The sequence below is a fragment of the Mustela erminea genome, chromosome 18 (assembly GCF_009829155.1).
Source record: "Mustela erminea isolate mMusErm1 chromosome 18, mMusErm1.Pri, whole genome shotgun sequence".
In the NCBI taxonomy this organism is placed as follows: domain Eukaryota; kingdom Metazoa; phylum Chordata; class Mammalia; order Carnivora; family Mustelidae; genus Mustela; species Mustela erminea.
In genome coordinates this window covers 9639180-9665028 of record NC_045631.1, presented here as the reverse complement: position 1 = coordinate 9665028, position 25849 = coordinate 9639180, and the positions used below count along the sequence as shown (strand labels likewise).

The window sequence follows — 25849 nt, the reverse complement described above, 5'->3', positions numbered from 1 at the left end:
CCCCTCCTATCCTTCTCCATGTGGCTTTCCTTCCATCTTTAGCTGGGGAAGAGCTGTTCGGTTGGTTTTGGGGTACTTTGAGAGGGAGGTGCTCTAGGCCTGTCCAAGACAGGAGCTTTGGCCTGTCCGTGGATGAGGTGCACTGAGGATGCTTCCACCCGACTATCTTTCTAGACTCAACCAGACTACATTTTCTCATCGGTCTCCTGACTTCTTCCCAGAAGCTTTGGGTTTGTTTTTTTTTCTTTTTTAACTTTTTTTAGACTTTTAAGTTTAGTGCACACAGAGTCAACCCATTCACAGAAATCTAACGGAGAAAGCTAGAGATCCTCAGAAAAGATGAAGTGGTGGGAATGAGGTCAGACAGCTGTAGAATCCAGCTGTGGCCTCCATGAGGTTGAGCGTGGGACCCATTCCAGCCTGCGTTCTGCAGCTTCTCCCTCCAGGCCCTGGTGTTTCCAGGCAACAAAAGGCAAGTGAAGTGAACCTTCTGGAAGCAAGTGCTGTAGCTTGCTGGGGTTTTGCTTTGCTTTTGTCCCCCTGTGTTATTTATGAGTGCGACCTCTGCATTCACCCTTGTAGAACTTCATTTGTCAGCACTCTCAGCCACTCAAGGGAATATGTTTGGATAGTCACTGAAATTAGGTTAGCTTCTCATGTAAATACTATTCTGTGTATTTGCTTTTCTCAAATGTCTTTTGCTGCACTGAAGGCAAAATTCTGTATCTTACAAAATCTTCTTCTGAGCATTCGTAGAAACTTAACGTGTGTTGGAGGTGCTTGGAATGTTACCGTATATATATTTATGTGTATCTGATACCATATACCATATATGTATATATCTGAGACTTCCTTTCCTGGAATTCTTTTCCACTCAGAAATATCGCTAAGGTATTTATATCCCAGAGAAAGTTAGACAATTTGCAACGAGTAAATACCGTTTCCCTTGGGGAAATAATCAGCAAGAAGTTTCTTTTGGTTGTTCCTCTGCTTTTCCCCCCTTGGTAATTCTTACAGGACATAAAATCCAGAAAGTTTGCTGTCTTTTTAAGGCGATCAGTTCATCTTTCCTTTCCTCTTTCCTTCTTCCCTTCCTCTCATCTCCCCTCCCTCCCTCTCTCCCTTCCTTACTGAGATAGAACATGCAAGCATACCATTCTGTGAAATTTCACAACATGAAGGTACCCGTGCAGTTAGCATCCCGGTCTTGAAACACAGTATTGCCCGCACCCCCAGAATCCCCTGCCTGCACCCAGCCCATTCCTAACTCCCAGTTAAGGGTAACAATTATCCCATTCCGTTTTTTTAATTATTATTATTATCCCATTCAGTTTTATTCAGGAATAGATAACAAAGAAAATAACTGACTATACAGCTTGTAGAATGCTTTGTTGATCATTTTCTGTTTTTTTCCTTAGTTATTCTTTTGATGAGCCCCTCAGAATTCAGCTGAATGGTAATTGAGAAAACGAATATATTAACTAACACCTCTTGGGGGGTGTTTGTGTGATTAGGCTTCATTTTCCGCATACCCTGCCTCAAAGCGTAGCTTTCCCCCCAACATCTGCTAACTCCTCATTCACTAAGATACATCATACAGCTCCCAAAAATAAATACCTCAGTGAGCGGTAATGAACCACCTTTATAATAACAATAGTAACAAACCATCCCTGAGATTTGTACAGTGCTTACATCCTCTTACATGAGGTATCAGAAAAGTGTGCACGTTTTCAGTTGTTTGAACAGCTGCGTTGAGTTGGGAATTGTTGATACTCTTGTCGCTCCAGTGGAATTAGGATTTCAAATAACATTCAGGGAACTAGAATTGAGCTGTTCCACTTTATCCTAAGAAGGGTGGAGTCTTTACTTGATAGCCTTGGGATGAGTACAGTGCTGCAGATCACTGATCACCGCTGGTTGTCTTCCATCTCTTCCAGTGTCAGAACAACTCAGTCTTAAACGTGGCGCCTGTGGGTTACAGGAAAGAGAAGCATTTCCTCACCTGGATGTTGGACTTGATAACCCGCCTAGATTTGGAATTTCCATAATTCCATTTTTTTTTTTAAATAGGGCACTTTCTTGTTTAGTGTTGGGTGCAGTCTTGCTGCTGAAGTACCAGGGTCTGATGTATAGCGGGCTTCATGTTTCCAGAAAGGCCCACAAGCTACCATCTGTCCAGAAGCATCCGGGTTCTCTGAGCTCTCTGTTGTGAGTCGTTTAGACTAATTTTTTTCAACTAGGCTTTATAGTTTCTACCTGTTGCTCATTTATACTTAAAAGTCAAAAACTGCTCCTATGGGGCACCTGGGTGGCTCAGTCGGTTAAGCATCTGCCTTCGGCTCAGGTCATGATCTCTAGGTCCTGGGATTGAGCCCCACATCGTGCGCCCTGCTCAATGGGGAGTCTGCTTTTCCCTCTCCTCCCTCTGTGCTCTCTTACTCTCAGTCTCTCAAATAAATAAATAAAATCTTTAAAATCAGACCTTCTCCTAAGTGACAGTGAAATACCGGGCACTTTCTTGGTTTTGTGAGACGGTGGCCTCGTTACCCACGTTGGGTTTCTCTGGCCTCTCAGAGTGCTTCTGGAGATCGTACAGATGAAGGAAAATGACATTCTGTATCATAAAGAAAAATATAATACAAGAGATAAGCGTGTAAAATGTTCTCACATTTTAGGAAATGAAAGATTTCTCAAACCTTAAAAGCTTTAGATGTGAAGTAAATTTGTGACAGACGGTAGGCAGAGGAGGAGGGAGAAAGAAAAAAGGAGGAAGGAAGGAAGGACAGCTAACATGACGTGCTTTGCTGTCAGGCAGACCTGTGATTTGCCCCTGACTCTGGCCCCAGCGATATTTCTTTCTGCTTTGGCTTCCTCATCTGTGAAGTGGATACAGTGCTACTTACCAGGTATTGTCATTCTGAGCATTAAACGAGGAGATGCCCAGCACCAGACACATTGTGAGCCCTCATATCTCAGGGACTTACATCTTGGTCATTCATTGGATGTTTGGCTTTCTACTTAAAATGTGGCCTTTCTGACAAAAACACCACTTCTTAGGGCCTCAGTTTCTTTTGACGACGAAATGGGATGTATGTCGACATTGCCTCTTGGAGGGAACACTAACGAGTGTGGCACATGCCCGTCCCATTTTCACAGATGCCCCAGTACTGAGCGTGAGCAATAGCCATCAGCGAGCGGTCCCTGGAAAGAACTTTCCTTCCACCAGGTCACAGGCACCGTGAGAGATGGGCTTGGAGATGGGGTCTCAGATGACCTCTGCGTGCCAAAGTAAGGAAGGGGACTCTGTGTCGACGAGCACTGGGAGGCCTGGTTTTCCAAAGGCTGGCCCACCCTGGCTCCTTGCCCCCACTCCCCAGGGCCAGATGAGCATCTGGTTCTAGTGCCTGAGACTTCGAGTGAACTGGACAGGATGTGCCCCCCTCCCCCACCCCATGTCTTTCCTCTTCTTTTTTAACATGCAGACCTCTTCAGAAAATAGAAAATTACAGTGTTTCCCATTTCCAAAGCAGCATCCAGACCCCATCAGATAGCTCCAGAGTCTCCAGAGAGACTGTCTGAAGCCAAGAATGCAAATGATCAGCTTACCAGGAGGCCGGGCTGTTGCACATTCAGCCCGAAAACGGAGACGGGGCATTCTCAGACTTTTATGTAACACGGATGCTTAGCAGCTCTTAAAATCCGGTTGTGCTTGAGTCATGAAAACCGGAACGAAGAGGCATTATTATGGTTGTGTGTTGCCCTCGGCCAGATAGCTTCCCCCAGGTAAACGTAAGTGCAAACAGGCTGGAGAATCTGACTTCCCTGAACGGCGGTGCTTTGTGGGAGAACGTTCTGGGGTCCACCTGGGTCATCCTGGACTCTGGCTAGAAGCCAGGAGAGGTTTGATAGAAAGGGCCACAGGGTGGGGACTTGGCCTGCCGGAGTGTCCGTCATCCAGGTAAACTCGGTGTGTGTGATGCGCAGATGCCACCGCTTCTGGCCTCCGTGTCTTTCCTGTAAAATGAGCCATTTGAACCTACCTCATCGCTAGTGGCCAAGCTAGCTCAGACTAACACAGGGAAAATCTAGATAAAATGCTCAAATGAGATGGCAGGCCATTTGCTTCCAAACCCCTCAGGAACGTGCATGGGAAAACTGTACCATATTTTATTACACATTTCCACCTCCCTGTGTTCTTCAAAGCTTTTTACACACACATAAGGAGTCTCCCTCCCCCTATTCCAATTTACCTTCGCGTCGTGTTCCTCTTCACCCCTCCTCCTCTAGTCAAGTGCCATCGCTTCTGGGGGAGACATCCTACGTCACTCCCCAGATAGTTAGGTTGAGCTGCTGCCAATGGGCGTGTGGTTTGGGCAGTGGGAGTGGGAAGTCACATCCACACAGTCAGAAAGAGCCACGTCTTCACTGTCCACTCACCTCTGCCCACTTTGTTGTCTCCATGGGCTGCCTGCCTCTAAAGATTCTGTTTTCCTCATCACTCTGTTCCAAGCATCTGCTGGGGTATCCACCGAATCCAGAGGAGGACTCCGTCTTCCCTTGGGAGGCCTTATAACCCTTGGGTATTTGACATGCTAGCAAGGACACTGTTGAGTTTGGGGGGGGGTTTCTTTCTCCCTGAGAAGCCCTTCAAGTTGTGGGAGAAGAGGGCATTAGCAGGAATAAGCTATGAGACCAGCCATCTAGGTGTTTAAGATCTTGTTTTGTCTTGGTCTACCTGTTGTTCATTGGGGTCATACGTCATGGCGATCATGGTGAGGATTCCTCCTTGACCAAATAAATCTGGGCAGTGCTGGGACATGGAAAGCTGATCGAGTGGGTGGATTTGAGAATAAGATGTCTCCAAGCTTTTAATATACCACTGGGCAGGCAGAAATTCCCAGGGTTTGGACCCCTGAAGACTTTGCTTCACACAATTCTGTGAGTGGATTTGGGCGACACCAGGCCATTGCTGGTACCAGAATTAAGTGGACTTCCTGAAGTCTTGCGTGGTTTCTTATCCGGCCTTCCTGCAAACCTAGAGGTGGATACCCCCTTATTCATAGTCTCCTTCATCCTCTCTGCCATTGCACAGTTTGGAGATTAATGCTGCTTTTCCTCCCCCCCACAGAACATTGATATCACCAATTTCAGCAGCAGCTGGAGCGATGGTTTGGCCTTCTGTGCTCTCCTCCATACCTACCTGCCTGCCCACATTCCGTATCAGGAGCTGAACAGTCAGGAGAAAGTAAGTCACCTGCCCAGTCACCCCTGGTTATCCTCTAGAACATGTGAGGGGAGTTCCTATAATACCGTACTTCCCAATGGGGTGGTGTTCATAGACTCCACATGCAAACTAGGATATTGATACCAGGCAGAGAGAACTCTTGAGCGAATGATGAGGCCATAGGATCCTACCCTCAGTAAATACCTTTCAGTGTCCCTCATGGCCTGGAAAAATGGGATGAAGACCAGCTTACTGTGACTGCTGAGAAGTTCCTATCACTCATTTTTTGAGAGAAAGCCCTCATGAAATTTCACCTTCGTGGTTTTAAGACCTTGGCCAGCATTTTTGAAGTCTTTTCCAAAGAACCGGAAGTGCCACCAAAAGGATCTAGCTGCTCAGATGAGCTTAGGAAACTGTATATTATGTCACATTCTCAGAGATTCATGACGCTCATTAGCACGGTAATGACTTCAAGAAGTCCCGCTGAAAGAAACCTGTGTGACTTTGTTTTACCCTACATTTATCAGATCCATAGACTTCTTTTTTTTTTTTTTTTTTTTAAAGATTTTATTTATTTATTTGACAGAGAGAGATTACAAGTAGGCAGAGAGGCAGGCAGAGAGAGAGAGGAGGAAGCAGGCTCCCTGCTGAGCAGAGAGCCCGATGCGGGACTCGATCCCAGGACCCTGAGATCATGACCTGAGCCGAAGGCAGCGGCTTAACCCACTGAGCCACCCAGGCGCCCCGGATCCATAGACTTCTTTAATACAATTACCTATAACAAGAGTCAACAAATTTTTAAGGGCCAAATGGTGGACTTCGTAGGTCCAAGGTCTTCGTCACAGCTACTCATCTACCATGGTAGCACCCAAGTGACCCCAGAGAAAACAAATGGGCATTCTGTGTTCCAATAAAACTTTATTTACAAAAACAGGCTGTGAGCCAGGTTTGGTCCACCAGCTGATAATTTGCCAAACCATGACCTAGAACATCCTACAAAATCCTATCCCAGAGAGTGTACTTTGGGAAATGCTGCGGGCCCTGCTCTTTCTCTCCATAAATATTTCTTGCCAAACATCATACACAGTAACAAAGACAAAAGTGAACCATGTAGACCTATTCTTTGCTCTTTAAAGTAGAGACACAGGTCCACAAGTGAGTAAACCTAAACAGGTAATATTATAAATAAATAAATAAATTGCAGAAGAGCTATAAGAGAAACTTCATGCTGTGGAGGTGAACAGGTTTCCTGATTTTAATTTTTTTTTAAATTTATTTGTTTGTCAGAGTCAAAGGGAGAGAGAGCGAGCACAGGTAGACAGAGAGGCAGGCAGAGGCAGAGGGGGAAGCAGGCTCCCTGCCGAGCAAGGAGCCCGATGCGGGACTCGATCCCAGGACCCTGGGATCATGACCTGAGCCGAAGGCAGCTGCTTAACCAACTGAGCCACCCAGGCATCCCAGGTTTCCTGATTTAGATCACGAGGGCTGAGAAGGCCTCTCTGAGAGGCAATGCTCTTCAGAACAAATAAGGAGCTAGTAATAGAAAGAGCTAGGGGAACCTTCCAGAGGAAGGGAGCAGCCTGACAAGGAAAACAGTTGGGGTTGGGGACTTGGAAGAAGGCCCATTGGCCGGAGTGCAGTGAGTGTGGAAGAGAGGCCTGTGATGGTTCTGGCGACCAGCCGGGGCCAGACCCTGCAAGGCTTCCACAGGTGACTCTGGGAGGAAATCTTCCTCTTGCTCTAACCTCAGTGGGAAGTCACTAAAGGGTTCTAAATGGTAGAGACACACAATTTGTGTTTTTGGAAGATCTCTTTGGCTGTTAAGTGAAAAAAGAGCTGGAAAGAGAATAAATGAGTGAGGCCTGATGTCAGCGTGAGGGCTCAGCGTCCCTGATGCCAGCCATTAGCTGCAGCAGGGGTGGTAACATCCTGGATAGAAAGATGGAGAAAGATTCAGAATAGGTCTTAGATGTAGAATCAGCTGGACTTAGGAACTAGTTAGTTGTGAGGGAGGACAAGAGGAAACAGAAGTGTGTCTAGCCCGACAGGTCATTTTCCGAGATGGGGAAGGAATAGAGATGCTGGAAGGTTCTGTTTTGATAATCCCACACTGGGATTTAAATAAAGCTCAAGGCATGGTCATGACACTGATGGTGATAATAACAGAGGGATTTAATTTTCTGGAGTGTTTGCCAGGATTCTCCAGAGAAACAGAAGTAATAGGGTGTGTGTGTGTGTGTGTTTAAGAAAATTGAGTGCCACAGTTTAGATCTAAAGGCAGTTTGCTGGAAGAAATACCTATCAGACTTTTTCTATTTTTGCCTTTAACTGATGGGGTGAGGCCCACCCACATTATGGCCCATGATGTGTTTCACACAAAATCTGCCAATTTAAGTATTAATCTCATCTTAAAAATACCTTCATGGAGGGGCACCTGGGTGGCTCAGTGGGTTAAAGCCTCTGCCTTCGGATCGGGTCATGATCCCAAGGACCTGGGATCGAGCCCCGCATTGGGCTTTCTGCTCAGCAGGGAGTCTACTTCTCTCTCTCTCTCTCTCTCTCTCCCTGCTGGCTTCTCTGCCTACTTGTGGTCTCTGTCAAATAAATAAATAAAATCTTTAAAAAAAAAAATACCTTCATGGAAACATCTAGAATAGTGTTTGGCCAACATCTGGTACCATGACCAAGCCACGCCAACACATAGAATTAACCATCCCAGAGCGTATAAAAATCTCAAGACCTAAAATTCTTGTGTGGTGCTTTGTTGGTAGTCCACGAAGCAGACCGCACAAGAGCATTAAACATTTGGAAAACAAAACAAAACAACGGTTGTTTTTAATCATGTTAAGTGGGAGATGTTCTGAAGAATGCAGTGTGCAAGGTCAGGCAGGCCATGGGATGATAAATGCGGAGTTCAGACCAGAGATCAGAGCTGGAGGCAAATTCAGGAGTCATCAGGGCATAGGTAATTGCTGCCTAAGGGAAGCAAAATGATGGAAAAGTGCTCTGTTTGCGCTCCCCAATATGGTAGCTACTAGTTCGTTGGACTGTTAACGAATGTGGCTTTCAATGACTGGAAAGTTGAATGTGTAATCTTAATTACTTTTGATTTAAGTAACCACATGTCAGGTGTATCTGCTGTATCCAACAGGGCGGGCAGAGGCAATCTGCCTGGAGATCACCTCCGTCCCAGGTCCTGAGAGAAACCCTAAGGAAAACCTTGTCTATATCCACTCTGCCTCCAGCATTTCCTTTCCGACACTTCTGTAAACAGATGGGGATTTTTTCCCCACACCGGGTGGTTCTGTAACACCAGCTGGGTGTCCTCAAGTGTGACTCAGTTCAAGTGTGACACTGTCCACCTTCACGTTCCACAGGTTAAGGGCTCAGTCCCATGAGACGGCACTCTCCACTTCAGACCCCGGTGACCATGTAGTTGTCACCTTGCTCTGACCGACCAGCTGTAAACCGGAGATTCCGTGATCCCTTCCTTAGGTTTGATTGATTTGCTGGAGTGGCTCACAGAACTCAGAACAGTCTCCTTGCTAGGTCACCGGTTTATTACAAAGGATGCTGAAGGACACTAATGGTCGGCTGGATGAGGGCACCCCAGGGGGAGGTCCAAAATGGTCCCAAGCACAAGAGCTTCTGTCCCCTTGGACCTTGGGGTGCAACATTTTCTGAACCCCATCCTTTTGAGCTTAATGGAGGCTTCCTTACACAGGTACAATTGGTTAAACCGTTGGCTCTTGGTGATGGAACTCAATGTCAGGTCTATCTCCCCTCCCCGAGGTTGGGGTCAGGGGATATATAAGTTCCAACCCTCTCATCCCGTAGCTGGTTCCCCTAGCAGCCAGCCGCCATCCTTAGCTTATCTGGGTTGGGTTTTGTGGGTTTTTTTTTTTAAGATTTTTTGTTTATTTCACAGAGAGAGAGAGAGATCACAAGTAGGCAGAAAGGCAGAGAGAAAGGGGGAAGCAGGCTCTCTGCTGAGCAGAGAGCCCAATGCGGGGCTCGATCCCAGAACCCTGGGATTATGACAAAGGCAGAGGCTTTAACCAACTGAGCCACCCAGGCACCCCTATCTGGGGTTTTTCAAAAAATCACCTCTTGAACAGAAACTCAGGTGTGGTTGAAAGAGGTTTGTATGAATAACAGAAGACATCTATTTCAGCTTTGTTGTTCTGAAGCCATTTCTGGAACTGAGGACGAAAACCAAAGATTGTAACAAAAGTTGCCTCTGTGGCTCTTATATGGGAAATGGTAAGGGTTTTAGGAGCCCTGTGCCGGGAACCGTGGACAAAGACCAATGTGTATTTCTTGCTATAAATCACAGTATCACAGAGGCATAGAGAGAAGGCTGAGGAACCTTGACTCTTGCTTGTTGTCAAGGGAGAGAGCCACCCAGCCGAGGCAACCGGAGTGGAGAAGCCAGAGAGGAGGAGACAAGCCGGGGCTGTGGGGGCGTCCACGCAGCCTGTGCTTCGAGCCCCTCAAAGGCAGAGCCCACTTCCAGCAGTGACCTCCGTCCGTGTCCCTTCTCTTCGCTCTGCAGCCTCTGCCTTTTCCATATGATGGTATAAAGATAATTGAGGCGGGTCGCCTGGGTGGCTCAATGGGTTAAAGCCTCTGCCTTTGGCTCAGGTCATGATCCCAGGGCCCTGGGATCGAGCCCCACATCGGGCTCTCTGCTCTACAGGGAGTCTGCTTCCCTCTCTCTCTCTCTGCCTGCCTCTCTGCCTACTTGTGATCTCTGTCAGGTAAATAAATAAAATCTTAAAAAAAAAAAAAAAAAAAGGACAACTGAGGCAAGAGAGGGTGTAAAACAATTTGGATACTCAGAGGACCTCACTAAAACTACCGCACACACTCTCTATGATGGGAATCTTCCTGAAGGTGTGCAGTGCTTGTCCGCTCTCGTGCAAAACACACCTGGGCTCTTCGTCCTCAAATCACTCTGGATCTGCTGGAAAATAATGAACCTGAAAGTGTTGGCTTTTCCCGCTTTGAATCACGAGCACTGCCTCCTTGTGAAAGTGCGTTGTCTCGCCGTGGGTGTCTGTGATCCCCAGCCGCACAGCCAGCTGCCCACTTGGAGACGTGCAAAAGCCAGACGCTGCGGTCAACTCACTTCCTGTTGTCCTGGTGGTACAGGGCCCCGTGGCCCCTACCCATAGGGTTGTACATCTTCCCCCTGACGGAGGATCCTGTGATCAGGGACCACCCCTGTCCGATTGTGGAAGACTGTGGGTCTGTGAGATTAATGGCACAGCCCAGGAAGTTCAGAAAGCAGGAGCTGTTCCGTTTCCCCCGGTGGAAGTAATGAAAGCGAGTCAGTTGGACGTCAGTGTCAAGTAGGGAGTTTCTTTTTTTTTTTTTTTTTTTTTTTTTTAAAGTATTTTTTTTAAAGATTTTATTTATTCATTTGTAAGAGAGAGAGAGAGTGAGAGTGAGCAGAGGCAGACAGAGTGGAAGGCAGAGTCAGAGGGAGAAGCAGGCTCCCTGCAGAGCAAGGAGCCCGATGTGGGACTCGATCCCAGGACGCTGGGATCATGACCTGAGCCGAAAGCAGCTGCTTAACCAACTGAGCCACCCAGGCGTCCCAAGTAGGGAGTTTCTGATAAAACTAACAAGGATGTCTTCGAAGACATGAAGGAGATGGGAGCTACAGTCATTGGGAGGTTTGGGCATTTTTTTTCTCAACAGAAAGCAGATTTATCTGTCAGCCCATGAAACTTCCACGTTTCTAGTCAGATTCAAGTCTTAGAACAGAGTGTTTTCGTGTCAGTGTCTGAAAAGAAGTTTTTTGTTTTTTTTTTTTAAAGATTTGATATATTTATTTGACAGAGAGAGACACAGCGAGAGAGAAAACACAAGCAGGGGGAGTGGGAGAGGGAGAAGCAGGCTTCCTGCTGAGCATCGGGAACCCGATGCGGGGCTCGATCCCAGCACCTTGGGACCATGGCCCAAGCCGAAGGCAGACGTTTAACGACTGAGCACCACCCCCCAGGCACCCCTGAAACAAAGTTTTAACATGAGAGGAGAAATCTGGACTTGGGATGCTTTCTGCTGTCACTTTTAGGTGAGGTGGTGTCCTGCTAGTGGGGCCAGTGGCAGAGAGCTCTATTGGGGGCTTCCGCTCTCCTGAGGCAGGAAGGGCTCTGGCCCGCAGGTTCCGTCCTGGGCACACTCCCTCCTGCTGCCCATAAGTGGCAGCTTTCTCCCCGCCCCCGGCCTTCTTGCAGAGGCCTGAGACTGTTGCAGTGGAAGAATTAGTTAACAGTGCTTGCTCATAATAGTCTATGCAGGTAAATGTGTAAGTCAATGCACACTTAAACACTATGGCTGGAATTGAAAATCGGTGCAGCGTTCTATTTATTTTCTTAAGTAGGCTCCATGTATGGTGTGGGGCTCGAACTCACGACCCTGAGATTGAGAGCTGCGTGCTCCAAGAACTAAGCCTGCCAGGTGCCCTGGCGGATGCCTGGGTAACTCAGTGGCTTAAGCCTCTGCGTTTGGTTCAGGTCATGATCTCAGGGTCCTGGGATCAAGCCCCGCATCAGGCTCTCTGCTCAGCAGGGAGCCTGTTTCACAACCCCCCCACCCCGCCCTCTGCCTACCTCTCTGCCTATTTGTGATCTCTGTCTGTCAAATATTTTTAAAAATATATTTAAAAGAAAGAAAACAAGGGTCGCCTGGGTGGCTCAGTGGGTTAAAGCCTCTGCTTTCAGCTTGGGTCATGATCCCCGGATCCTGGGATTGAGCCCCATATCGGGCTCTTTGCTCAGTGGAGAGTCCGCTTCCCCCTCTTTCTGCCTGCCTCTCTGCCTACTTGTGAACTCTTGTCTGTCAAATAAATAAATAAAATCTTACAAAAGAAAAAAGGAAAGAAAGAAAACAAGTTGGCATGGCCTATCAAACGCCATGACTTCTGGAATAGTGGTAGCCACAAAACTGGCTTACAAACCCCCTTTCTCCTCAACACTAACCAAAAGGACTTGAAATAAACACAAAAGAGACAGCTGCCACAAGTTTGGGCTCAGTAAAGGGCAGCTCAGTAAAGGGCAGCCTCAGTAAAGGGCTGCTAAGAGCTCCCGTCTCAGCAGAACAGAGAGCAGTGTTATGGAAACACACACAGGTTTCCAGTTCATGCCCATAAACTTCCCTTAATTTGGAGGAAGAGGGCTGGTGTCTTGGGTGAGATGACCACAGATCAGCAGCTTTCCCAGGCGTAGACCACAGCCTGCGAGAAAACGTGCACTGCCTTGTCTTTTCTGTTTCTCTGTGACGTGGTACCTAGAGCAGAGAGTTTGCATCTGTATGAAGGCAGAGCCCTCCACCTTCAGGAAGCAGATGTGTACCCAAGGACAGAGGGTGAAGGCCATGGGGAAATGGCCGAAGAGATAAAATTATGTATCAAATCCAAATGCGTAAAATCACAGAATTCTACTGGGGAACATAAAACATGATTACTTAGAGGAACATGACTGTCTTGATTAAACTTAATATACCAATCTAATTAAATTTTAATCTCAAATGAATTATGGAGGGGAGGAGGCATAATTAAGTGATTCTTAAGTTCATCCAGGTGAGGAAACATCAGAACAGCCAGAAAGTGTCTCAGGAAGGAGCTACGAATCAGAGCTAACTGTGGAACGTGCCTTTAGAATTCTAGGGGGAAATGGTATACAGCACCGTGATGAAACAAGTCTTGATCCACAACAGAATGTGTATGTCATAAGTTGTGACAGAGTAAAAAATAGCTCACAAATATTTATCTTTGATAGTCAGGAATCGGTAATATCATTTTAATTATAACCTGCCAATCATTTTCTTCCTTAGACTGAAACACTTGTTTGCATATTTGACTTAAAAATCTAAGTGTTTTGGGGCACCTGGGTGGCTCAGTGGGTTAAAGCCTCTGGCTTTGGCCCAGGTCATGATCCCAAGGTCCTGGGATCGAGCCCCGAATCGGGCTCTCTTCTCAGCGCGGAGCCTGCTTCCTCCTCTCTCTCTGCCTGTCTCTCTGCCTCCTTGTGATCTCTGTCTGTCAAATAAATAAATAAAGGGGCGCCTGGGTTGCTCAGTGGGTTAAGCCGCTGCCTTCGGCTCAGGTCGTGATCTCAGGGTCCTGGGATCGAGTCCCGATCGGGCTCTCTGCTCTGCAGGGAGCCTGCTTCCTCCTCTCTCTCTCTCTGCCTGCCTCTCTGCCTGCTTGTGATCTCTCTCTCTGTCAAATAAATAAATAAAAATTTTAAAAAAATAAATAAATAAAATCTTTTTTAAAAAGAATCTAAGCATTTTATAATAGTAGATCATCTATGTGGGAGTGTCATGTAGTGTTCTTTCCTGGCAAAAGCTATATGTTTTTATATTTATTTTTATTTTCTCAAAAGCTGTGTATTTTTAGTTGATAATTCCAGTCTTTGTCCTCTTAATCTAGAAAAAGAATCTCCTGTTGGCATTTGAAGCAGCCGAAAGTGTAGGCATCAAACCCAGCCTGGTAAGTATCCTATTTTATATCCTTGTGAAACTTTGTTCTACCTGTCGGAGAAAGAACTTTATGCCATCTACTAAACAGTTTCTTACAGAACATTAAAATCCCTTTGCTAAAGATCTGTTACTCGTGATCCCTAATATAAAAATATTCATGGGACATCTGAGTGGCTCAGTCCGTTCAGCATCTGACTCTTAATCTCAGCTTGGGTCTCTGTCTCATGGCTGTGAATTCAAGCCCTTGGTTGCACTGGGTGTGGAGCCTACTTAAAAAAAAAAAAAAAATTTTTTTTAAATTCAGTTAGTCTAACCACACATGATTTAGGGTTTTTTTCGAAGATTTCATTGTGGATAAATTTCATTTCTAGAAGCACAGTGGGATGAATTATTAAAGCCCTGTTGTTCAAGCCACCTAGAAATCTGGATAAAATGTAATTATAAAAATATCAACCCATAGCTGCGGTCTGAAGAAAGAATGGGAAGTGGCCAGATGTCAGAAATTCAAAGAGAAGTGGAAACCAGGGCCACAAAGCATAAACTAAGACTTTGGCAAGCCTCAGAAGTAGGTCTTGGAGTGCTGGTAGAGGGCTCATAACAAAATGGGTTCCTACCTAATGGGTATAGCTTTTATTTAATGTCCACACAGGAACAAGAGACGAGGCACTGAGTTCCCATAGACAGAACAATAGTACTGAGACCCTTACATAAAACCCAAGGTCACAAAATTAGTTCTTCTTAGTGAAAGGGGAATTAAAAAACCTCTACCTGCCAGTCAAGGGAAATGATAAGGAAGCTTGCTATACCCATTAGGTAGGAACCCATTTTGTCACCTTAGTTTTGTGTGTGTGTGTCCAGAAAAAGGAAAATCTGCAAGAAAAGAAAACTGGGCCACATGAGGTTTGGAGTTCAAATTTATTTCTGTGCTCCAAGAAGCCCCTAACTTATACTAGCTGAGGCACAAAGCTTCTGGGCTAGTGGTACAATGGCCACTGAAAATACATTCACAATCCAAAATTACAAAACACTCAAGAAAATGATCTAGTTGTGCTAGTCAGCAGCTAGACCAGACAAGATCATCTACCAGAATGTGGGATAATAAAATAATAAGAAAGAGACTGTAAAAGACTATGTTTACTAAGGAGGTAAAAGAGGGAATAAAAATCATAAGAAAGGACTGTGGTAATGTTAAGGAAAAAAAAGATTTGTAAAAAGAATCAAATGAAACATCTAGAAATGAAAATTAGAAATTAAAAAAGCCCCAGTTGGGTGCCTGGGTGGCTCAGTGGGTTAAGCCGCTGCCTTCGGCTCGGGTCATGATCTCAGGGTCCTGGGATCGAGTCCCGCATCGGGCTCTCTGCTCAGCGGGGAGCCTGCTTCCTCCTCTCTCTTTCTGCCTGCCTCTCTGCCTACTTGTGATCTCTCTCTGTCAAATAAATAAATAAAATCTTAAAAAAAAAAAAAAAAAGCCCCAGTTGGATTGAAAACCTGATTAGATACAGCAGAAGAGAGAACTACTGAGCTGGAAAATAGAGCTAAGGAGATTATCCAGAACATGAAACAGACATTTAAAAAGTGGAAAATAGGGGCGCCTGGGTGGCTCAGTGGGTTAAGCCGCTGCCTTCGGCTCGGGTCGTGATCTCGGAGTCCTGGGATCGAGTCCCGCATCGGGCTCTCTGCTCAGCAGAGAGCCTGCTTCCCTCTCTCTCTCTCTGCCTGCCTCTCCATCTACTTGTGATTTCTCTCTGTCAAATAAATAAATAAAATCTTTAAAAAAAAAAAAAAAAAGTGGAAAATAGGGGCGCCTGGGTGGCTCAGTGGGTTAAGCCTCTGCCTTCGGCTTAGGTCATGATCTCAGGGTCCTGGAATCAAGCCCCACATTGGGCTCTGTGCTCAGTAGAGAGCCTGCTTCCCTCTCTCTCTCTCTCTCTCTGCCTGCCTCTCTGCCTAGATGTGATCTCTCTCTCTGTGTCAAATAAATAAACAAAATCTTTAAAAAAAAATTTTTTTTTAAGTGGAAAATAGGGGCACCTGGGTGACTTAATCATCAAGCGTCTACCTTTGACTCGGGTCATGATCCCGGGGTGCCAGCATCGAGCCCCACATCAAGCTCTCTGCTCAGCAGGAGGCCTGCTTCTCCCTCTCTCACTCCCTCTGCTTCTGTTCCCTCTCTCTCACTGTGTCTCTCTCTGTCAAATAAATAAATAAAATATTTTTTAAGTGAAACATATAATAGAGGAATTGTATTAGTATGTATTCAAATTCAAGAAATGGGGGCAAGGGGTGGGGGTTGTCTGGTTGGCTCAGTCTATTAAGTGTTCAGCTCTTGATTTTGCTCAGGTCATGATCTCAGGGTCATGAAATCCCTTCTGCCCTTATCCCTGCACACACACTCATGCACATGTGTGTTCTCTCTCTCTCTCAAAAAATAAATAAAATCTTTTTTAAAAAGACAAATTCAAGAAATGGAAAATCCAACTAAAGTTGCTTAAACCATAAAGCTGTTCATTTTATTTTTTAATGAGAAGTCCAGAAGTACTTTCAGGATTGGTTCATTGCTCAATAGTGTAATCAAGGACCCCAGAATATGTCTTGTTAACATTCCACCATCTTTAATCTGTTGACTCTTTGTCCCCATGTCCTCTGTGATTGAACATGGCTGCCAAGCTCCAGACTTCACTCCCATCTGCAGGGCAGGAAGGAGAGGGAATGGATAGAACAAGTTCCTCATAGCTTTCCCCTTTGATAAGGAAATCAGAAGCCTTCCCAGAGTCCCTCGGGTAATTGGCAGTACTCTGTTACATGGCCACCCCAGCTGCAAGGGAATTTGAGAAAGTAAGCAATTTATATTCTCCTTTCTCTTTAGTGGGAAGCCTACAAGGGATAGAGAGGTTGGGCATGACTATTAGATTAACCAATAGTGTCTGTTGCAAAGCTTAAGAGCATGGAAGATAAAATCAAGACAATTTCTAAGCCCCGTGGCCAGTGGGAATTCCAGAAGAGGGAAGAAAGAATGGGAGAGAGACTATTTGAAGAAATGGTGCCTGAAATTTTTCCAGAAAGATTAAAGACCATAGATTCTTAATGAACCTCAAACATCATAACAGAACTGGAAAGAAAAAAAGTGAAGACAGAAAATCTATAAATAATTTCTACTAACCAGTAATAAAAAGACAACTTAGTAGAAATTTATCAAAGGCTAGAATACACAAACCACGAGTGGTTCATAAACATTTCAGATGTACAGTCTCATCAGTGATGGGGAAAATCCAAGCAAAGTCAGATTGAGACTCGGGTCTGTCATCCTCAGTGGACATAGGGCATCTGAGGAATGAAAAAGCAAAAGTACAGCCATTCTAGAAACATCAGTACTATGAACAGCAGTAAACCAGTATGTTTTAAGCCAGAATGTTTAAATCAGTATGTTTAAACAAGAACAGTTTTCTAAAGAAATGCAAGTATATTCTTTCTTCAAATACTAAATGTAAATATTTCTCCAAAACTCACTCAAAATGAAAAAGAACCATACCCATTAATTAAATTGAATTCAGGGGTGCCTGGCTGGCTCAGTGGGTTGGGCCTCTGCCTTCAGCTCAGGTCATGATCCCCGGGTCCTGGGATTGAGCCCTGCATCAGGCTCTCTGCTCCAGTGGGGAGCCTGCTTCCCCACTCCCCCGCCTGCCTCTCTGCCTACTTGTGATCTCTGTGAAATAAATAAATAAAATCTTTTTTAATTAATTAATTATTAATTAAAAATGTAATCATGTAGACGAAAAAATCCCAGTAAGGCTAAGATCTGTGAAACTTTTTTAAGAACCAGATGTCCCTATCATGTAAATAAGAGGCTAGAGGTGACATATATGTCTGGCCTTCCCTTCTGAAATGCTGAACAGCTAACAAGTAACAACAGCTGATTATTTATTTTAAAGATTTTATTTATTTATTTGCTAGAGAGAGAGCACGCCCAAACAGGGAGAAAGCGGCAGGCAGAGGCGGAGGGAGAAGCAGGCTCCCCTGCTGAGCAGGGAGCCAGATGCAGGGCTTGATCCCAGGACCTTGGGATCATGGGATCATGACCCAAGCCCCAAAGGCAGACACTTAACCGACTGAGCCACCCAGGCATCCGAGCAACAGATAATTAACGTAAGGAATCCAAGAAGAAAACGAGAATTTGTTAGATGATAGTACACACAGAATATGGTTTTCTTTGTTGTGCTACAGCTGACATTTGCTTCTTTTTTAAGTTGACATCTTTTCCCTACTTTGTATCTGACATAAGGCAGGAGTTAGTGCAGGCTAGGAATGAGATCATCTTGTTGAACTAATTGTTGGAACCGGCAGTTTCATTTTTACAGATGTCTGTGAGGAGATACTGACAAGCATAATAATTAATCTCAGAAGCATTTAGGGTTGTTTGTGAGCATTTTAACCAGTTTGTGCCATCAACAAAACAGAAGCTTCCCGCATTATGAAATTTGCTTTGCAGTATCTTGACGTGGATTGAAAAACAGTTCTTAATTACACATGATACTTCCAAAATATACACAGTCAGGATTGGCAGCAGTCATAACCCCAGGTCTTTGGTCAAGATCTATTGTAAGATCAGTGAGGTGGGGCGGGGGTGGGGGGAGGGGACTCACTCACAGGTGTAGATCCAAGTAAATACAGGTTTCTGGGGATAGCATATTAGCAAAGATGAGATTTTTTTTTTTTTTTTTTTTAATGAAAGCTCGACCACGTTCTCCCAATTTTAGAACACATTCCTTCTCAGCCACAGTGTGACAGCGAAGTTTAGCCGACCATATCACTAGGGTGAGCAACTCCTCACTGAAGAGGTGAGAGGACAGGTGGCCTCATGGCCATTGCTGGAAGGACAGCCAGCATGCGTGCGTGTCCCCTAAGGGTTGATGTGTCTGTATCCTGGAGAAGGGAAGGCCCTCATGCCGAGTCCGTAGACTGGGAGGGTGTTACCTGTTGAGTAAGCCGCTCGGACAGCCAGTACACACAGAGATCAGAACAGGGAGGTCTTTACCACTCAGGATTTTAGGAGGATATCAGAATGATTCCTTAGGCATAACTCAGCCTGCCCTGCAGTACAGATTTTATGAAGGGTACTTAGAATTGATTTAATAGTATAAAAAATATTTGTTTGTGTTTACATGCCGCAGGCATGTTCTTTTTTTATAAGATTTTATTTGTTGATTGATTTAGAGAGAGAACACGTGAGCAGGGGGAGGGGAGTTCCAAGAGAGAGGGAGAGAGAGAGAGAGAGAAGCAGGCTCCCCACTGACTGCAGGGCCCAATGCAGGGCTCAGTCTCAGAATGCTGAGATCATGGCCTGAGCTGAAATTAGGAGTCAGACACCTCACCAACTGAGCCACCCAGGCACCCTCGGGCATTTTCCATGTGTTGACTCACTGCACCTGACAGATGCTCCTTACAGGGGGGAAACTAAGGCAGGTGCGGTTCCATAAAAGGTCACACATTAGTGACTAGCAAAGGCAAGAGTCAAGCAGGTAGGCCCTCTCCAGAGCTCCGTTTTACCTCCTCCGTGATCCTGTATCCAGGACAACCATGCCCTCCTTTTGGGCTCTTAAGGCACGATAGCACTGTATAGCCAGTGCGGTGTTATACTGTGATTTATCTGATTGTAGGATTTATCTCCATCCCCCAAGACCATGAGCTCCCAAGGGCAAAAAGCCTTATCTTTTTTTTTTTTCAATGATTCTTACTGTGATAAAATAGATATAATATGATCCAAGTGTCTGCCACTTGGTTAATACCACACTGCCCTGATTCATATAACTTGATAGATCGTGAAATCAAGTCTCAACTTTATTCTTTTTAGAATTTCTTTGGTTGTACCTTTGCTTTATAAATTTTAGAATTAGTTTGTCAATACCTACCTCCTTCCCCTTCCCCCCAAAAAAAGCCCAGCTTGCTGGGATTTTGATTGGGATTGTTTTGTATCTATAGACCAGATTGGGAATAATTGACATTTTGTCAATAATCTGTCTTCCGATCCATGAACGTACAATAATCTCCATTTATTTAGAGCTTCTTGATTTCTTCCATCAGTGCTTTATGGTTTTCTGCATATAGTGTTTTACAAACAAGTTTTCTTATTTATATATATCATTGATATAGATGCATATATATCCTTTTTTAAAATTTAATGCCATTTATATGGTTTGGCTTGGTTTCACATTTCAATTGTCCATTAATGGTATTATAATAGGAAAGTATTGACTGAGATCTTGCTAAACTTGCATATTAGTTCCAGTGGGTTTTTTGGTACTCTGGAGTGTTTTACATAGACAGTCATGTCATCTGCAAACAAAAACAGGTTTAGTCCTGCTCCTCCAATCAGTATGCCTTTTGTTTCTTTTTTTTTTTTCTTAAGATTTTATTTATTTGTGGGCGCTTGGGTGGCTCAGTGGGTTAAGCCGCTGCCTTCGGCTCAGGTCATGATCTCAGGGTCCTGGGATCGAGTCCCACATCTGGCTCTCTGCTCAGCAGGGGGCCTGCTTCCCTTCCTCTCTCTCTGTGATCTCTTCCCTTCCTCTCTCCTACTGTGATCTCTCTCTGTCAAATAAATAAATAAAATCTTTAAAAAAAAAAAAGATTTTATTTATTTGAGAGAGAGAGCATGAGAGGGGAGGTCAGAGGGAGAAGCAGACCCCCTCTGAGCAGAGAGCCCAATGCGGGACTCAATCGGGGGACTCTAGGATCATGCCCTGAGCTGAAGGCAATCATTCAACCAACTGAGCACCCAGGCGCCTGCTTTTATTTCTTTTTCCTGCCTTATTGCCTTAGCTAGAACTTTTTTTTTTTTTTAGATTTTATTTATTTATTTATTTGACACAGAGAGATCACTGTAGACAGAGAGGCAGGCAGAGAGAGAGAGAGGGAAGCAGGCTCCCTGCTGAGCAGAGAGCCCAATGCGGGACTCAGTCCCAGGACCCTGAGATCATGACCTGAGCAGAAGGCAGCAGCTTAACCCACTGAGCCACCCAGGTGCCCTTAGCTAGAACTTCTGGTACAGTGTTGAGTAGGAAAGGTGAGAGAAGACATCCTTGCCTTGTTCTTTTCTTCTGATCTTAGTGGGAAAGTGCTCAGCCTCTGTCCATTAAGTATGAGGTCAACTTTTGGGTTTTGTGTGTATCTTTTATTAGGTAAAAGAAATACCTCTCTACTTTTCTAGGTTTTGAGTAGTTTTTATCATAAACAGTGGTTGAATTTTGTAAACAGCCATACCTCATTTATATTTCACTATCTTGAGTTTCACGGATACAAAGGTTTGTTGTTGTTGTTGTTGTTTTTTAACAAACGGGGTTTTTTTGGTTGGTTTTTTTTTTTTTTAAACAAACAAAGTTTGTGGCAATCCTGCATCAACTAAGTCTGTCACCTCCATTTTGCCAACAGTATGTGCTCCTTTCTGTCTCCATATCACATTTTAGTAATTCTTGAAGTTATTGTTTAAAATTATATTTACCATTATTATGCTTGTAATGGTAATCAGTCATCAGTGATTACACCTTGCTGAAAGCTTAGATGATGGTTAGCATTTTTTTAGCAATAAAATATTTTTTTTATTTCTTTCCAGCGTAACAGTGTTCATTGTTTTTGCACCACATCCAGTGCTCCATGCAATCCGTGCCCTCTCTAATACCCACCACCTGGTACCCCGACCTCCCACCCCCCGCCCCTTCAAAATACTCAGATTGTTTTTCAGAGTCCATAGTCTCTCATATTTTTAAATTAGAGAATGTGCAGTTGACCCTTGAACAGCACAGAAATTGGGAGCATCAACACCCCCATGCTGTCGAAAATCTCTGTATAACTGTTGGCTCCCCAGAAACTTTGCTAATATCCTCCTGTTGAGCAGAAGCTATACTGATAATATAAACAATCAATTAACAGATATTTTATATGTTTTGTATTTTACATACTATATTCTTAAAGTGAGGTAGAGGAAAAATGTGTTTTTGAGAAAATCCACTGACAGTACCATAGTGTAGTTATCAAAAAATCCACACGTAAGTACATCCACAGGGTTCAAACTTGCATTGTGTGAGAGACCGATGTACATTGTTGCGTTTTTTTTTTTTAAAGATTTTATTTATTTATTTGACACAGAGAGATCACAAGTAGGCAGAGAGGCAGGCAGAGAGAGAGAGAGAGAGAGGAGGAAGCAGGCTCCCTGCTGAGCAGAGAGCGATGCGGGACTCGATCCCAGGACCCTGAGATCATGACCTGAGCCGAAGGCAGCGGCTTAACCCACTGAGCCACCCAGGTGCCCCACATTGTTGCGTTTTTTTAGATGCTGTTGCACACATATTAAGCTACAGTATAATGTAAACATAACTTCTATGCGCTGGAAACTCAAAAATTCATTTGACTTGTTTATGCTGTGTTTGCTGTATTGTGGTGGTCTGGAACCAAACCCACAAATACCTTCATGGTACATGTGTAAATGCTTTTTCTGCATCTGTTGATACAATCATATAATTTTTCTTATTAGGTCTGATCATATGAATAACATTGATGGATATTAAACCTGTCTTGCATTCCTCATGTGAGCCCCACTTGATCATGATTCAGTTTGCTAGTATTTACTGTGTCTGTGTGGGTAGCTTTCTCATGTCCCATTTCTATCTGGTTTGGTATTAGGGCAATGCTGGCTTCACAGAATGAGTGAGGAAATGTGCCTCTCTTCTGTTTCCTGGAAAAGAATGCGTAGAACTGGTATTATTTCTTCCTTGAGCATTTGGCAGAATTTGCCAATGAAACCATCGGGGCCTGGTGCTTTTTATCTTGAAAGGTTTTCAGCTCCTGATTCAAATAAATGTCATGCATCCTCAAATTTTGGATCAGGCAGCAGCCTCTCCCTTCTCTTGAAATGTGCTACAGTGTATCTTCAAACATGTTTGAATGTGATGTTGATAATGTACCAAAATAGTTTTAATGTTGTTATTGTCAGGTTCGGGCATATGAGGAGATAATCTGAGCAGAGCTGTGAATATTGACCAGACTCCTGTGTCCTCTCTGAGATGGAAGACACATCCTTGTCAGTAGCAGGCTGGTCATGTTTTAGCACAACCAAGAAGCAAAACTCATAAAATATATTTAGGGGTCATGGAAACAAAATAAGTGGCCAGTGACAGGTCTCATTTCTGTCACCACCCAAGAACAGATGTGTTAAATTAAGTTCAGGCTTGCTTTCCCACCACATCCCTGCTCCTGGATTTGCATCAGAGTACTTTCCTACTGTTCTCTCATGACCACAAAAGAATCCAAATTCAACTGCAAAATGAATTATTTCATACGCAGAATGGCAGACATTTCAGGAACATTTGACTGTCTGCTTGCTGATCACCTGCGAAACTAAGGGAGAAAGAACAAAGAACAACAACAACAACAAACGGGTCTAACACTTAATTCTTAGAAGACAGCACTTGCAGGTTCAGTTGGTTCAAGGCTCTTGTGTTGATCCCATTCGTGGGCATTCATCTCAAGCCATGAGTTCAGCAACGCCCCACAAAGATGCGTAACGCAAATTCTGTAACGTGAGGAAGTGAACACAGATGACACGTCACGTTAGATGTCCTGTTGGTTGTGGGACAGCTGTCCCTGGACTGTGCCCCTCGACTACTAGGACCACCAGCAATGCAGCACAGCAGCCTGTGCAATTGTGTGTGGAAAACGTTAGGCAGAAAAACACAGAGGGACACTGGGGGTGGGGGGAGGCTCCGCTGGTTGAGCGTCCAACTGTTGATTTCAGCTCAGGTCATGATCTCAGTATGCTGAGATCCAGCCCTGCATTGGGCTCCATGGTGGGCATGAAACCTGCTTGAGATTCTCCCTCTCCCTTTACCCCTCCCACCACCACCACCCCCAAAAAAATAATAAAATAAAAGCACAGAGCTCACAATAGTACGTCCACGTGATGGAAGCAGGAAAACATAGGTGTACATTCCAGTATAACTTAGAAAAGCGGCCCTCGTTCTACGATAATGAAGTTATGGATGACTTACTCTTTATAGAATTTTTCTTAATGCTGCCGTGTTATTAAGATAAAAGGGGCAGGAAGTCATGTCTAATGTTTTTTAAATGGGACAGTATCTCAGGGCCGTGGGTGGCTCAGTCAGTTAAGCAAGCATCTGCCTTCAGATTAGGTCATGATCCCAGAGTCCTGGGACCGAGTACCACATTGGCTCCCCACTCAGCAGGGAGCCTGCTTCTCCCTCTCCCACTGACCCTCCCTACCATGCTCTTTCTCATTATCGCTTTCTCTCTCAAATAAAATCTTTAAAAAAAAAATGTTTTTTAAGGGACAGTATCTCCTGATTAAATAGGAATAAAACACTTTTTCTTTTATTTTTTTTTAAGATTTTATTTATTTATTTGACAGAGAGAGATCACAAGTAGGCAGAGAGGCAGGCAGAGAGAGAGAGAGAGGAGGAAGCAGGCTCCCTGCTGAGCAGAGAGCCCGATGCGGGACTCGATCCCAGGACCCCGAGATCATGACCCGAGCCGAAGGCAGCGGCTTAACCCACTGAGCCACGCAGGCGCCCCAAACACTTTTTCTTTTAACTAATCCCATTTAACAAGATTGTCTACACTTTCTGTCTGAGCAGGTGGAGGAGGGTTTCTGGGCAGCCCCCACCCCAACCTGGATCGGAGCACCTTTGTGGGAAGGGGGTGGGGGTCTGTGGTGTCCCCAGCGTGACCTTGTCTTTTCTCGTGCAGGAGCTCAGTGAGATGCTGTACACAGACCGGCCTGACTGGCAGAGCGTGATGCAGTATGTGGCCCAGATCTACAAGTACTTCGAGACGTAGAGCCAGAGGGCCGGAGAGCAGCCGGCCACCAGCCTGCAGCTGGTCCTCCAAGCACCTGGTCACTTTCCACCGGCCCCGCTACATCCACCGCCTGCCGCACTCCATCCGGGGGCCCAGTGCACAAACCAGAAACTGAACTGGATCCCACCACGCCCCCGCTTTAAGTCCAGATGCATTTGGAGCGTGGACCAGGGAAGCTCTGCTCCGCCTTGGCCTTCCTCCTCCCAGCCTGGGCTCTGTCCACCAGAACCGGGTGGGCCATCTCCGGTCACACAGAGCGACTTCACCGGTGAGCGGCCGAGGTCTACCACCAACAGCACTTCCAAAGTAGTCATCTTTTTTCTGAAAACCCAGGCTCCTGCCTTTAGAAAAACTCTGCCCTCGCCACCACCCACCCCGTCAAGTAAGAAAACACCCAACAAAATGCAAAAAGACCAACCTTCGCTCTTGCGCCCCCTGGCAACACAGGAGCCCTGCCTTTCTTGGGGAATGTGCTTGTGTGCTCGACAACAGTTGTGACACCTAGAACTTGATCACGCTTCTTAAATCTTGCTGTCACCTACGGAATCTGTGGATGGAGGAGCGGAGGTGTGAGAATCCCAGGCAGCCCCTGGGTGCTGGCTGCGGTGTTCCCTCGGGGTGGCTCGCAGACAAGTATGCGTCTCTGTGCTTGCACGCGCTCACACTCAGAACCCCCCCCCCCCCTGGCTGAAAGGGAGATGTCAGCCACTGTCACCCCCTCCCTTTGTGTGTCGTCGTAGTCGCCCCCCCAACTTAATCCCCATTCCCGTTCTCACACACACTTTGGTCCCCAGTGCCCACCCAGGTCCTCGTGTGTTTGCACGCGCAGCCCCAAGAGCTGTGTATGTCTGGGAATACCGGGCAGACGGCAAAGGTAAACGCTATTTCAGCTCCGCGCCTGGTTTTACTGCCTCATCGGGCCCTTCGGGAGGCAGGACCGAAGCAATCCCTGCGGGGTGGGCAGAGATGGCTCCAGCTCTGCGCGCCAGCTGTCGCCCTTAGAGGCAGCAGAGCTAACTGCGGGCGGGCGGGGGCGAGGGGAGCGCCCTGGGCAGGTGTTCTTGTTGGGCTCGCGATGCGCATGATCTAGCGGGTGAGGATGCGGGTCCCCTGTGGCAGTCAGGTGACTCACCCGCGCCCCCCACCTGCTGATGCGGGCGCCTCTCCCACAAAGGGCGTCGCTGACGGCAGGCGTGGAAGAGGCGTGGCTCAGCCCCTCCCTCCGGACCACCTCCAGCTCTGCGCAGGGTCCGGCCCTCCTCCGGGAGG

General features: G+C 45.6%; 1 protein-coding gene and 1 long non-coding RNA gene across 6 annotated transcripts in view; one reads left to right on the top strand and one right to left on the bottom strand.

Moving 5' to 3' along the window:
* The window catches only part of SPECC1 (sperm antigen with calponin homology and coiled-coil domains 1), a 285593-nt gene extending 260591 nt beyond the window's left edge, over nucleotides 1–25002 (top strand). For all 4 annotated transcript variants that reach the window (XM_032320263.1, XM_032320264.1, XM_032320262.1 and 1 more), the window contains 3 exons: nucleotides 5129–5245; nucleotides 13668–13727; nucleotides 24470–25002. In XM_032320263.1, coding sequence (XP_032176154.1) covers nucleotides 5129–5245; nucleotides 13668–13727; nucleotides 24470–24559 — 267 coding nt within the window. In that variant the 3' untranslated portion in view covers nucleotides 24560–25002. The remainder of the gene's footprint in view (nucleotides 1–5128; nucleotides 5246–13667; nucleotides 13728–24469) is intronic.
* Nucleotides 1328–25086, bottom strand: LOC116577277. Of its 2 annotated transcripts, none has more exons than XR_004280473.1 (3): nucleotides 24999–25082; nucleotides 2483–2614; nucleotides 1328–1968 (listed from the first exon to the last, which is right to left on the bottom strand). It is a non-coding gene; the product is annotated as an uncharacterized LOC116577277 (long non-coding RNA). The 2 variants fall into 2 exon arrangements; XR_004280474.1 differs by lacking the exons at nucleotides 1328–1968; nucleotides 2483–2614 and adding exons at nucleotides 23122–23279; nucleotides 24407–24537 and having other exon boundaries at nucleotides 24999–25086.
* Nucleotides 25087–25849: the final 763 nt, after the last annotated feature.